The sequence below is a fragment of the Epinephelus moara genome, chromosome 22 (genome assembly GCF_006386435.1).
Source record: "Epinephelus moara isolate mb chromosome 22, YSFRI_EMoa_1.0, whole genome shotgun sequence".
NCBI lineage: Eukaryota > Metazoa > Chordata > Actinopteri > Perciformes > Serranidae > Epinephelus > Epinephelus moara.
In genome coordinates, this window is record NC_065527.1 from 27,297,599 (window position 1) to 27,310,439 (window position 12,841).

At 39.5% G+C, this 12,841-nt stretch overlaps 1 protein-coding gene across 1 annotated transcript in view; it reads left to right on the forward strand.

The window, feature by feature from the left end:
• Window positions 1-432: 432 nt before the first annotated feature.
• The window catches only part of LOC126384251 (chitin synthase chs-2-like), a 25,633-nt gene continuing 13,224 nt past the window's right edge, over window positions 433-12,841 (forward strand). The window contains exon 1 of the mRNA XM_050035212.1: window positions 433-786. Within this exon, the coding sequence (XP_049891169.1) occupies window positions 433-786 (354 nt within the window). The remainder of the gene's footprint in view (window positions 787-12,841) is intronic.

Sequence of the window (12,841 nt, forward strand, 5' to 3'; positions counted from 1 at the left end):
CCAGTTTATGCTTTCCTGTATGAGTTTCTAATTAGGAGAATGGTATTTGAGATATTGAGTGGTCTAATTTATTATTGCTATGTATATATTTGATACAGTTTAATAGATGTGTCTACTGTTGAAATGCAGGTTATTGTCCTTTCCCTACTCTTCCAGCCTGTGCTGAATTAGTTCCTAATTAGGGTTGTGGTATTTCATATTGAACAGTCTAAGTATGGTTACTTTTATTTTGATATAATTTAATAAATGTGTTTAGTGATGAAATGTCTTGTGCAGACATTTATATTGTTGTGAACTCTGCCTACATGCAGGTTATTGTCCTGTTCCTTATTTTCCAGCCTTTTTAAGTCTCTAATTAAGGGATGTTATTTAAGAGAATGTGAGCTGGACTGTGTGACTCTGATGAAGATTCTGACTACTACTCTAAGAATCATGGCAGTGTACATAACTCCTGATGCTAAAGCTAACTCGGCCCTTCTACAGACTGGAGTATTTTTAAATTTCAGGACCTGGAGTACTTCCGTACTCTCCTACATCAACCACTCCACAGACACCGTCACCACTGACAAACGCATCCGGGTGTATGCCAACCAAAAACCCTGGATGACAAGAGAGATCAGGACCCTGCTGAGTAACAGAAACATCGCCTTCAGGTCTGGTGACATGGAACTGTACAGTGCTGCCAGGGCAAACCTGAAAAGGGGCATCAGACAGGCCAAGCTGGATTATGAAAATAAAATTGAGGACCACCTCCACAGCAACAACTCGGGGCAGGTGTGGCTGGGGGTAGAGTATTATATTGCTTGTATTGTATTGTACGGCTGTGATGTTTTTCTTGACTTTGCACCATTGGCTCTTGTCAAAGCAGCAACACACACTGTAGATGATTATGTAGAAGATTACATTGTGTTGCCTATTTTAGAGGCAGTTAACCAATTAATGAATTTACAGCCGCACAAGGCAAACATTAATTAAATGATAATAATAAACTTTATTTATATAGCACCTTTCAAAACAGTTACAAAGTGTGGCATGGTGGTGCAGTGGTTAGCATTGTTTGCATGTTTTCCCCGTGTCAGCTTGGGTTTTCTCCGGGTACTCCAGCTTCCTCCCACAGTCCAGAGACATGCAGGTTAGGCTAATTGTTGACTCTAAATTGTCTGTAGGTGTGAATGTGAGTGTGAATGGTTGTCTGTCTCTATGTGTCAGCCCTGTCATAGTCTGGTGACCTGTCCAGGGTGTACCCCGCCTCTCGCCCAGTGGGATACTGGGATAGGCTTTATTATTTATGCAGAGTAAATGCTGAGTCCATCTGAAGCACAATCAATCAGGCCAAACATCCCCGACCAGCAAGACCCACGTGGGCCCCACATACAAGTGTTGGCAATTATGGTAATGAAACATTTGTTCAAACAAATGTAAAACATCCTCTGTTTTTCATTACTTTAAGGGTCAGTGCTGATAATAACAATAATAATAGTATATTTTTTCAATACCATGATACTGGAAAAATGCTATATACTTCTGAGACAGTTATCATAATGATGCGAAGCCTGCGGAGCTAGTTCAGGCAGACAACTCAAGTGCGCCAATCCTGATCAGCTGATCAGCCACATGCTCTCCTCAGCTGATAGGGCAGGCTATTTAAACCCCCTGTGCTTACCTGATCATTCCTTGCTACTCTGCTGCTGCATGCTGCATGGTGCTACTGCTGCTCTGCTGCTCTGCTGCTGTTTCTGCTGCTGATCCTGCTGTGTTCTGCTGCTCTCACTACTGCTGCCGCTGCTGTGTGCTGCGTATGAAGCTTCTCAAATCCCACCACCTCCCCAGCATCCACCTGTGGGCTCTGTTTCTAGGATCCCCAGCGGGGGGTCTGCTATTCATTCCCTGTAATGTCTGTCATGCAGATCATTTTCAGGGAATGAATAAATTGAGATAGAGCCTGACGCCAATCTTGCTTCAGCCATGCTAAAACTATTCATGCTCTGCTTCAGTATGCAAATATTTATGCTCAATAAAAATGCTAAATTCAATCCAGAGTTGTCTGACTGAACTATGAAAATCTCCTACCATTGCAACATGAGCTTACAACTATTCGGTCAATATTTGTGTGGTGTTGTTTTTTTTCACATATTTTTCCTTTTAATTTATGTTTTACTGTTATTTACTTCTTTTTTTTTTTAAACAAATAATGCATATATAAAGGAATAAAGTGCCAATATAAATGATACCACCACTGTTTTGGTGACAACCTTGCTAGGGTCCATATAAAAAAAAAAAACAGTGACAGTGACTCTTCCCCTGAATTATGAATTATTCTTCCTTCTTGCACATGCCCACATTGACAGCTGCAGAGGCAAAGATTGGAGTGAAGTTGCCAGAATGAATGAAGCCATATTCCCCCACACAACCCCACTCTCTTATGAAATGTTTGACTGGAGAGGAAACACATTTCTTAAAATTTGGTATTCATTTAATTACCAGCTGCGAAAAACATCACAATGGCTGGTATTGATTCATCCTGGTGACACTAATTGTAGCAGGAACTACCACAGAAGTGGCTTTGAGTGTTATGCCAGGTATTTGTCTGTGTCTTTGTCTTTCTGTGGACAGATTCTTTTGACATGATAACATTGCAACCGTGCAAGACCCAGCCACGAAACTTTACAGGTGTGTAGCTGACATCAAAATGAAGGTTGAGTTTGAAGATGGGTGAGGTCTGTGCAAGAGGGCTAGATGTAGGGAAGGGGCCATTGGCTCCCTGTCTTTAAGCCAATGGTTGACATTCATTTTAAAGGCACTGTGTGTAACAATATCAGTTGTCAGTCAAAAGTGTGTCCTAGCACATGTATTTACCTCCATCAGCATATCTAAGTATGTCCGTAAGCTCCGAAATTCTCATTTACATATACATTGTGACCGGTGTCTCATCATGTACGCGCGCCATCTTGAAAATACAGGTACGTACAGGGACATACTTGAGAAATATGGAATCCCCTTTCGCGTTTTCACTTGTCGGTTTCCATTTTCTGCCTGCAGGTAGAGTGATGAAAAGCAGCAGCAAGCAGGCTAGTCACAAGTGCTGGTGCATTTGAAATAAGGCAAAAGGGCAATGTGACCGGCGATTTAAAAAAACAAGGGTCAACATCTGGGTAGCCTTTCCCAGGTGGAGAGAGCTGCTGAAGGAGAATCACAGCTAACAGCGGCTGTTAGCAACGCAGTGTTGCAAGGAGAGGGATGAGGTGTGTGTGAGGTTGAGCCACTTGTCAGTTGTCAAAAGACAAGACGTGACTGGTTTGTTTCGATTTACACCCGCCCCAACAGTCCTACATTGTAAACACAGCCAGCATGGTGAGGAGGGGGTTTGTCAACTCGCGTCGCGTGTGTCTGTGTAGGAGCCTGAATGAATACTCCATGAAGTATCGGATGACATGGTTTCATCAATGTTATCATAGCTTTTTGGTACACAGCGGCTACAATTGTTGCAATAAGCGTTTGAAACAGTGAGGCGCTAGAGTGCGCTATCCGTTTGAATGCAATATACGATCTCAACACTAGATGGGAGAAATTCCTACACAGTGCCTGTTTAAGTCATGGATTGCTGCATCACAGGTGGAGTAATCCCATCACGAGATGGTCTCTAGGTTTTCATATTATATTTACTTATTTATCAGTTCTGGTATATTTTCATTAAATTTTCAAATCCTTCCTATGTGATTGTCTAAGTACTGTCAGGAATAAACATACTCTTTACTGTAATTCATCTTATTCTTTTGCCCAGTAGCGGTCACATTTAAAGCTACTGAGTCTAAAAAAATATATATTGGAACAAACCTCATCAGAAAATGTAATTTGTCAGTTGCAGAATGGAAAACCTATCATCAAATTGGTAAAATCCCCAAATTCCTTAAAAAAAATACTGAAATGAAACTTCATGACCTCAGTGTTATGTAAAACCCTGATAGTGAATCAGGTTTGATACTTGATTCTTTGTTATTATTGCCACACAACATAACTGGTGGCAAGCCAAACTGTGAGAGACGAGAAAAAGAAAAGAGCAACAGACAAAATAAAACCAGTGCATCCCAGAAGGAAACACATGAATGTAAAACATATGTACGATGGAAAACATGTGATATACAATTCAGTTCCTCAGCATATCAAGTTACCCAACAGGCAAAAAATATAATGGTCGATGTATCAGTGCAAACAGTCCAGTTTGAGTCCAGTCCAGTGCCTGCAGAGCAATGCAGGTCAGTATACAGGAACTTGTGAAGGGGGTAGCAGGAGAGTTAAAGGGGTACTTTGACCTCTTTTATGTTACTTTAAATTGGGATTGTTCGTTACCAGGTGGCCACCATATTGCGCCTAAACAGACAAGCTTGCATTACGTCACCCACCAGCATGAGCATTTACTGGTCCAGTGCAGCACAGTACATTCTGGTAGTTGTAGGTTTTTTACATCTTGAGCAAAGCCACATGCCACAGCCACTTTTGTCTGTTTTCTCTGGTCATGATGCACCAATTTCAAAAGTATTTGAGTCTTTCTACTGAGCGCTATGTACAGTGAGCTGACTGGGGCAAAGTCACAGCCAATTATGTTAAAGACTTCAGCCTCTATCTGCTCTAGTTTCCTCTCTGTGTGACTGAACTTCCATACCAGACAGTCAGAGATGATGATGCTCTCCATGTTGGCTTAATGGTTCAGTGTGTAGGATTTAGGGGGCTATAAGTATGAAGTATGTTTTTTCTCTGAAAATGAGAATTGTTGTGTTTTTGTTACCTTAGAATGAGACTTTTATATCTACATAGGGAGAGGGTCTTCGTCTGTGGAGATCACCATGTTGCACTGTCATGTTTCTACAGTAGCCCAGAACAGACAAACCAAACACTGGCTCTAGATAGGCCATCTGTGTTTTTGCATTTTTGCATCAGCCACCGTCATTAGAAGCCCCTCCATGACAAACAGCATTGGAAAAACACGGATTTTTTTAAATGTGAAATTGTTTTACTTAGTGTTTTTTGCGGTTTAAGTCAACTGATCCATTTGTTTTGGAGAGTAAGGACCTCTGCAGATGATTCGACTCCCAGTGAAAACATCCTGAACAATGGAAACTGGAGGAATTCTAATTGGGAGGGAAGTTTCAGCTGGTTACAATCTGCAATCTTCACCGATAGACACAACAATATCTCCTTAAATCTTACACACTGTAGTGTAGTACAGTCTTCGCTGGGCCTTTTTCAATGATGTGGTTAGCACTGATATTCCATTTGTGATTTACTACCATGGGAATCTACTGTGTCTGTGTAAAGCTGCTTAGTCATTGTCTCTGTACTTTGTTTACAGGTTGCAACAGAAATCTGACAAGGGCAGCAGTTCATCTGAGACCACGTGCTGTATGTTTATTGATTTTAAGAATGTGATACCTGCTTCTGCAGAATAGGTAATAACTTGCATCTCCACCTGTTTCTCATTAAAGCTGACATGCACTGGAGAAACTGCAGTCCTCCATTGCTGAGCATGTTTACCGCAGCAAATGTGTGAAATCTGTGCCTTGATCATAGACATCTTGGTATCTACAACCCCAGTTTCCCAGTTTTAAAAAAGATGGGACGCTGTGTAAAATGTAACCAAAAACAGAATTCAATGATTTAAAAAATCTTTTTTGACCAACATTCAATTGAATACAGTACAAATAAAAGATAAACTTTATTGTTTTTTGTAAAATATATCCTTATTCTGAAACTGACACCTGCAACACCTTTCAAAAAAAGTGAGGATAGGGGCAACAAAAAAAAGGGGGAAAAAATGTTTCTCAACACACCATTGCAAGACATTTGGGAATTTCACCAACTACAATCCATAATGTCATCAAAAGATTCAGAGAGCCTGGAGAAATTTCTTCATATAAGGGATAAGACTGAAAACCACTATGACCTTTGACCCCTCAGAGGGCAGAACATTAAAAAGCCAACATGATTGTAGAAAGTATATTACTACATGGGCTCAGGAACACTTTGGAAAACCATTATCAGTAAACACAGTTCAGTGCTGCATCTACAAATTTAAGTTAAGACTCTACCATGCAAAGAGAAAGCCATATATCAAAATCATCCAGAAACACCACGACTTCTCAGGGCCGCAGCTCATCTGAGACAGACTGACACAAAATGTAAAAGTGTGCTGTGGTCTGATGAGTCCACACTTCAAATTGTTTTTGAAAGTCATGGACGTTGTGTCCTCCGGCCTAAAGAGGAAAAGGATGGAGGATCTGTGATGGTATGAGGGTGTGTTAGTAGCTGTTTATTCCAGCAAGACAATGAGACACACTCTGAACATGTTACAACAGTGTGGCTTCATAGTAAAAGAGTGCAGGTACTAGACTGACCCGCCTGCAGTCCAGACCTGTCTCCCATTGAACATGTGTGGCACATTATGAAGCACAAAATATGACAACGGAGACCCCGGACTGTTGAACAACTGTCCAGGTATACTGCTCGTATATCAAGCAAGAATAATGTCTGAATTCCAGTAAGCTACTTATAGCACAGGTTCCCGGTGTCATGCATGCTGGCACGCTCTTACTGGAACACCTGAATAAAGCAGAGCCACCATGTTATTAGTATCACCTGTGATTTGATACGATCACAAGTCTTAGTGTCTGCTGTGAGAACACTTCTACTTCTCCTTTTTAAAAATGTAAAATTTAATTTGTTTTCTTTTTGAACCTCTATTCATCGAGCCTGTTGTACAGGTTTATCAGTCATTTCATTCATCTGTTGTTGTTTTGGTCGGGGTAATAAAATGTATTAATCAATCCAAAAAAGCTGTATTTTAAGATTTGATTTTTTTAAGTGAGCTTTATTGTTTTTGGAGTAAATGTATCTAAGATGCATGTTACTTTTCTTCTTCCCTTCTGTGCTTAGGTATCTGTTTGTACTGTATGTCGGCTTTTTTTTTTGCCTCAAAAGTGCATGAACAACTTTTTTTTTTTTTTTTGTTATCTTTTAGCAATAAAAATGATATATAAAAAGCTTTAAATTTGTTTTATGATCACTCTGGAGCCAGACTGTTATCAGACCCCTGACTGTTGAGTAACTGAAGTCGTATATCAAGCAAGAATGGGAAAGAATTTCACTTTTAAAACTTAAAGTGTCACCAAGTTCCCACATGCTTACTGAGTGCTATTAAAAGAAAAGATGATGTCAAACAGTGGTAAACATGCTCCTGTCCCAACTTTTTTGGAACATGTTGCAGTTTTGAACATTAAATATCTTGTGTTTGTACTGTTTTCAAATAAATTTAGGTTAATAAGGATTTGGAAATCATTGCATTCTGTCTTTATTTATGTTTTACACAGTGTCCCAACTTTTTTGGAATCGGGGTCATAAAGATAGGGGATATTGTTGCTTACACAGTGTATAAGCTGTTAGTAAATACATTTCATCCCCTAGTATAAAAATCATATTGATATCCTAATTATTATCATGCAGCCCATGAAAGTATTAAAAAGATGGCATTAACGGCACTTAAATATTCTCTACAAAAATGATCTGACGGGAGCATTTCTTCTTTTCATCTTTTTTTCAAATCAAACTGAGCAGCTGTGCAGATACTGTGCAACGTTCCACATGTTTTTCTCCATCTGATGTATCAGAGCTGCAGGAGGAAGCTGCCTTTACAGAGGAAGACAACATTGCATTTCTGTGCTAAAACAGGAGTATCAGGAGAGGGAGTCATGTGTATCATATCATGAACTACCTGTCCCTCCGCAATCCAGCTGTAAATGTCAGTTATAAGTTGGCTGTACATACTTAGGGCTTGTAGAGGAGTTTGCGTTCATGCTGAGCTTGTGAGGAACAGGGAGAAAAGTGTCACTTTAGATCTGTCTTGACGGGTGACTTTCAGACCAAAGAAGGACACAGACAGCATTTTAGTGATATCATTACTGTTCTGTTGTTAAGTCGCCTTGGCAACACACAAGCACAGTACTTGTGTGTTTGTGTAGACTCATTAAGACACCTGGAATGTGGGTTATACCAGTCCCACCCCAGAGAAGGAAGAAAAAAAAAAAGACAGGTGATGAATGTATTTTCAGAGTCATGGGAAGGAGGAGCAATCAGGAGGAAGAGTTCTTAAAAAGTCACATCTAAAAGAGGGTAACTGGTTTTCTTTCTGAATTATCTGATTAAATTTCCCCTTATGCAAATTCGTCTTTGATGTTTCCTCTAAGATGTTTTTCTTATCTAGCAAAAAAAGAAAAAGACAGTCACGCTAACCTCAGAAGAAGACTTTAGCTATGTGTTGTTAAAATAAGTCCTATGCTATTTAGTACAAAGCTTCTATATAGTTTTGAAACTCATAAAAGGCAGATGATAAAAAAAGCATAGTACAGAAGAGTAATAGCTTTTTCTTAATACATATAATGATACGTTTACGAAAACAAATGATTTTCCCAGTTTGATGTGGAGGATCTTGACTGGCCTGCCCAGAGCCCTGACCTTAACCCCCATTCCATAGCAGTCTTGCAAAATAGTGTGGAGAGGGAACTTGTTTTGGTGGAACATTTGCAGGTGGGTTGGTTCAAAATGGCGAAAGCACTGCAAAAGACAATGCCACATCAAACATTAAAAGATGTTTAGCATGTAGGTCGCTAGTTCAGAAGTTGTTGTTATTTCATGCACAAGCAGTAAAGGGTCATTTTTCCAATTGTGGTCCATTTTGGTCTGGAAACGTTTTAGAAGATTTTTCCCATCACAATAAACAAAGTGATGAAAAAGACATTTTGTCACAAAATAATGTCATGACATAGTTTCCCATGTCTGTTTAAGCATTAGCATTAAATATACACAAAATATACAATATACTTTTCTTAAAAGAAATATGAGCTGTTTGGAAATGACAGCCAATAAACATATTCTTGAAAAAAAATTCACCTGATTTTGACAACAGTAACAGCATATTACTGTCTGTAATAGGCGGCCAATGACAGGCTTGTATCCATGGGCAGATTATGAGACAATGAGCACAGACATGCAGATGGCCCTACCACTTCTCCTGAGAGTCGGGACACACAGACTTTATAGTTGTTAAGCCTCTTTTTGTTGTTGTTTTGCACCTCTTTGTAGTAGTTGCACATCTCTCCGTGGTTTTGTGTGTCTTTGTAGTCATTTTGTGTCTCTTAGTAGTTGTTTTTTGTCTTATTGCTGCTATCTAGAGTTTCTTTGTAGTTGTTTGTCTGTTTGTTGTCATTTTGTGTCACTCCATGCCTATACATGATGTGAGCCAGACTCAGTACCTGCCTGAATTAATGAGCTATACATTTAGCCTTTAAGTCTCCCAGGTTTTTCTGATCAGGGTTTGCTGATTGGTGTTTTGCTTTTGTGGTTATGTCACGTTATGTCACATTGTGTTTACCTTGGAAACTGACACACCTGTATAGCCTTTTTTAAGGCGAACCCTTGTTTAGTCTTTTTCTCCCTTTTCACTTTCACATTATGTAATCTTTTAAATCTGTTCCTTTTGTGTTTTACTGTGAAGCATTATGTCTCTTTGAGAAATGTTTGATAAGAATAAACTTCCTCATTCACTCGTTGCTGCTTTTTCCCCCTCTGTTTTATTACTGTTGTTACACCCATCACTGGAATTCCTCCTTAAAGTGTTCTTGTAAGCTTTGAATTCTTCAAGAAGGCAAGTTGGAAGTAGTGGCTCTGAGTGGCTTCAAGTGAACAGTCAGCCATGTTCATTTGTAAAATATATGGGAATTAATTCATACAAAGCATCTTTGAGTATCCTGAAAAGCGCTATATAAATCCAATGTAATATTATTATTAAACAAAACCCACTGAAAATTATTTATGTTTAAGATATTCAGGAACTAGAGAGCTTTATGCAACTGTTGACTTAGATATTCATCTAATATAAGCTAAGTTTATCTTTGAGAAACCTGCCCGTAGACTAAGAAAAGGTCTGGCAGAAAGAAAGCTTGCAGGGTAGGATGGCACACAGCTACATGTATCCTCAGGAACATCCATCAGGCAGCAATTTGTAGTTGTAAAGAGAAAGACATTTGATACGGGAGCGGCAACTACAGAGTCCCACAGGACCTCATTCTTTTTGTGCCCCTGTTGATGCTGGATGCATCAGAGCCGAAGTAGACAAGGAAATGAAATTAATTCCTTTTGTTACAAAATCTGGCAACAAGAAAAAGAGAGCAAGAAAACTTCTGCATCAAAGCAGATTACTCACCACTTCTTCATTGTTCCACTGATGCGTCATTTTCACACCTTGAACAACTATGTCAACAAAAGGTTTCATTTTACTTATTTCAAGACACATTTTTTTTAATAGATGTCTGAGCAGGCCGACATGTCACCAAACCACTTCAGATGTTTATGTAATATAAGAAGCAGTGCACGAGGGCACAGACAGACAGAGTGATATGTCAACCAAAAAACATTCATTTAAGCTTGAGTTACCATGTTGGCCATTTGACCTGTGCAGCTGAGTGAAGCACTGACAGTGCAAGACAGACGTGAAATGAAAAGAAACAGAACAGATGCCAAAAGTGTGAAATATATGAAGCTGAGGAATTTTAAAACAGATATTAAGGCTGCAGGCAGGGATTAACTGGCCTTCGCACCTTCTCTCCAATGGGGGTGCCAGTTGCATGCCAGTTGTCACAACTGCTTGGACACTGGGCGCACGACTTAGACACTTCCTGAATGGACTGCGTTGCGCTGAAAATGACGCATTACAAATTGTGTACCACTTCCTGCATTCACTGGAGAACACACAGTAATTGTCTTGATGTTGCTGAATATCATGTGTAGACGAAATCAAGTGCACTTCATGGACACACCGCTCAGTGAAAACTCCAAAGCTTTGCAATTTAGCATTACCAAGGTCTTAAGAATGTACAGCTTAAATTCTAAGTCGATCCAGTGAAAACTCTCGGAGGAGTTCATTAAAGTATGCCTGGAAATGGCAAAAAAATGTCTTAACAATGAAACATTAATTTAAAATGGCCGACTCCCTGTTTGGTTTAGGTTATGGCTCCAAGAGATTTTTTTGTAAGTCTTGGGATATAACATGTGCCTCCCAATTTTCTTACCTCTGGGGCTGCTTCAGTGAAATTTTCTTAGGGGCACTATCAAGCCATTTTTCACTAGTTTTGATGCGCATGCAAAGTTTCATGAGTTTTCAAACATCTTTAGCCGCTCAAAAATGCTTCTTTTTGTGAAATAATAATAATAAACAAAACAACTTGAATGGGGTCCTCGCAGCGGTAAGTGCTTCTAATAAATGTCTTTTACAATATTTTGTGGAAATGTAACACTAAAAAATAACACCCATGTAAAGAGCATGGAGGGATGATGGGTCTGCCGGACAAAGGTTTAGGGGTCTCCCCTGGCTTTCATCTGCAAAATATCAATCAAATAAACACATGCTGACTAGGAAGGAACTCAAAATGACCACGGCGAAACATAAAATGATTACAAAGAGACACAAAAAGACCACAAAGAGACACAGAGAGGTTGCAAAAATACTGCAAAGAGACACAAAGAGACTCACAATAACTACAGAAAGGGGCAAACAAGCAAAAAGAGACACAAAATGATGACAAAGCAACACAAAGTAACTATAAAGAGATACAAAATGAGTATTTAGAGATGTAAAGCAACTACAAAAAGGGGCAAAAATCAACCACAGACACAAAAAGCCCTGCAAAGAGAAAAAAAATGACCACAATGAGACACAAAACCACAGAGAGATGCATAACAACTACAAAGAGACGAAATAACAACAACAACAACAAGAGGCTTAACAACCATAAAGTCTGTGTTTCTTGTTTCTATGTACAGTAGAAGAGGTGGTGGGGCTTTTTGCATGACTGTGCCCAGGGGCCCATTGTCTCATAATCCGCCCATGGTGATTGCTTACAAGTACGTACATGCAGGTCAAAGTTGTTTGAGTTACAAGAAAATTACTTCTTAGATTCCTGTCTCAAAAACTGTTCAGTACAAAAGTAGAACAATCGTGTAAAAAATAATTAACCTCAACTAGTCATATTTCTTATAACCTTTATTTATTCAGGGCAGTTGCACTGACAGCTCTCTTACAGGAACACCCTGTTCACACCCACACAGTTTAACACATTCACACCTGAAAGCTTGCCAGTACAATATAACTCTGACCTGTTGGCCACTAAGCAGCTGGGCTTTGCTCAAAGGCTGCTCTGAGATCGACAAGTTCTCATGCATTTACTGTTTTGGCTTCATCATATATAAAAATACAAACATTTCTGAATCTGAATCTGAATATTCTACCCATTAATATGTTTATACAAGTGTATAATCACTAAAAAAATAAAATTTGTTTGGTTTTCGTAGCCTTATAATTATGCTTTTATATATATATATAGCAAAGGCCTTGCTTTAGAGAGGTCACCATCTTGCGCCGCCATGTATGTAAGGCAGCCCGAGCGGACAATCCAGCCAGCCAGAGAACGCGTTTTGCGTGTATAAATAAACCAACGAAGACAGCGGAAGGAAGGAAGAAGGAGGAGGAAACAGCAGACAGTGTTAGTAGTTCGTTGATAGAGAGTAGTGAAATGTTTTTTTAGTTATAAAGTTTGCGAATGGATCACACTTACCAAGCAACAGGAGAGAATGAACCCGAACCGTCATCTGCGAGGAAAAGAAGATGCAACTTCACTCCTTGTGATGCACTCTCTGCGGCGCTTTTACTCCTGATGATATATCTCCCCAACGATGGTAGCAGTAGCACTGAATCCCATTCTGTGCATTCAGCCTCTCTTCTCGCCCGCTCAGCATCCAA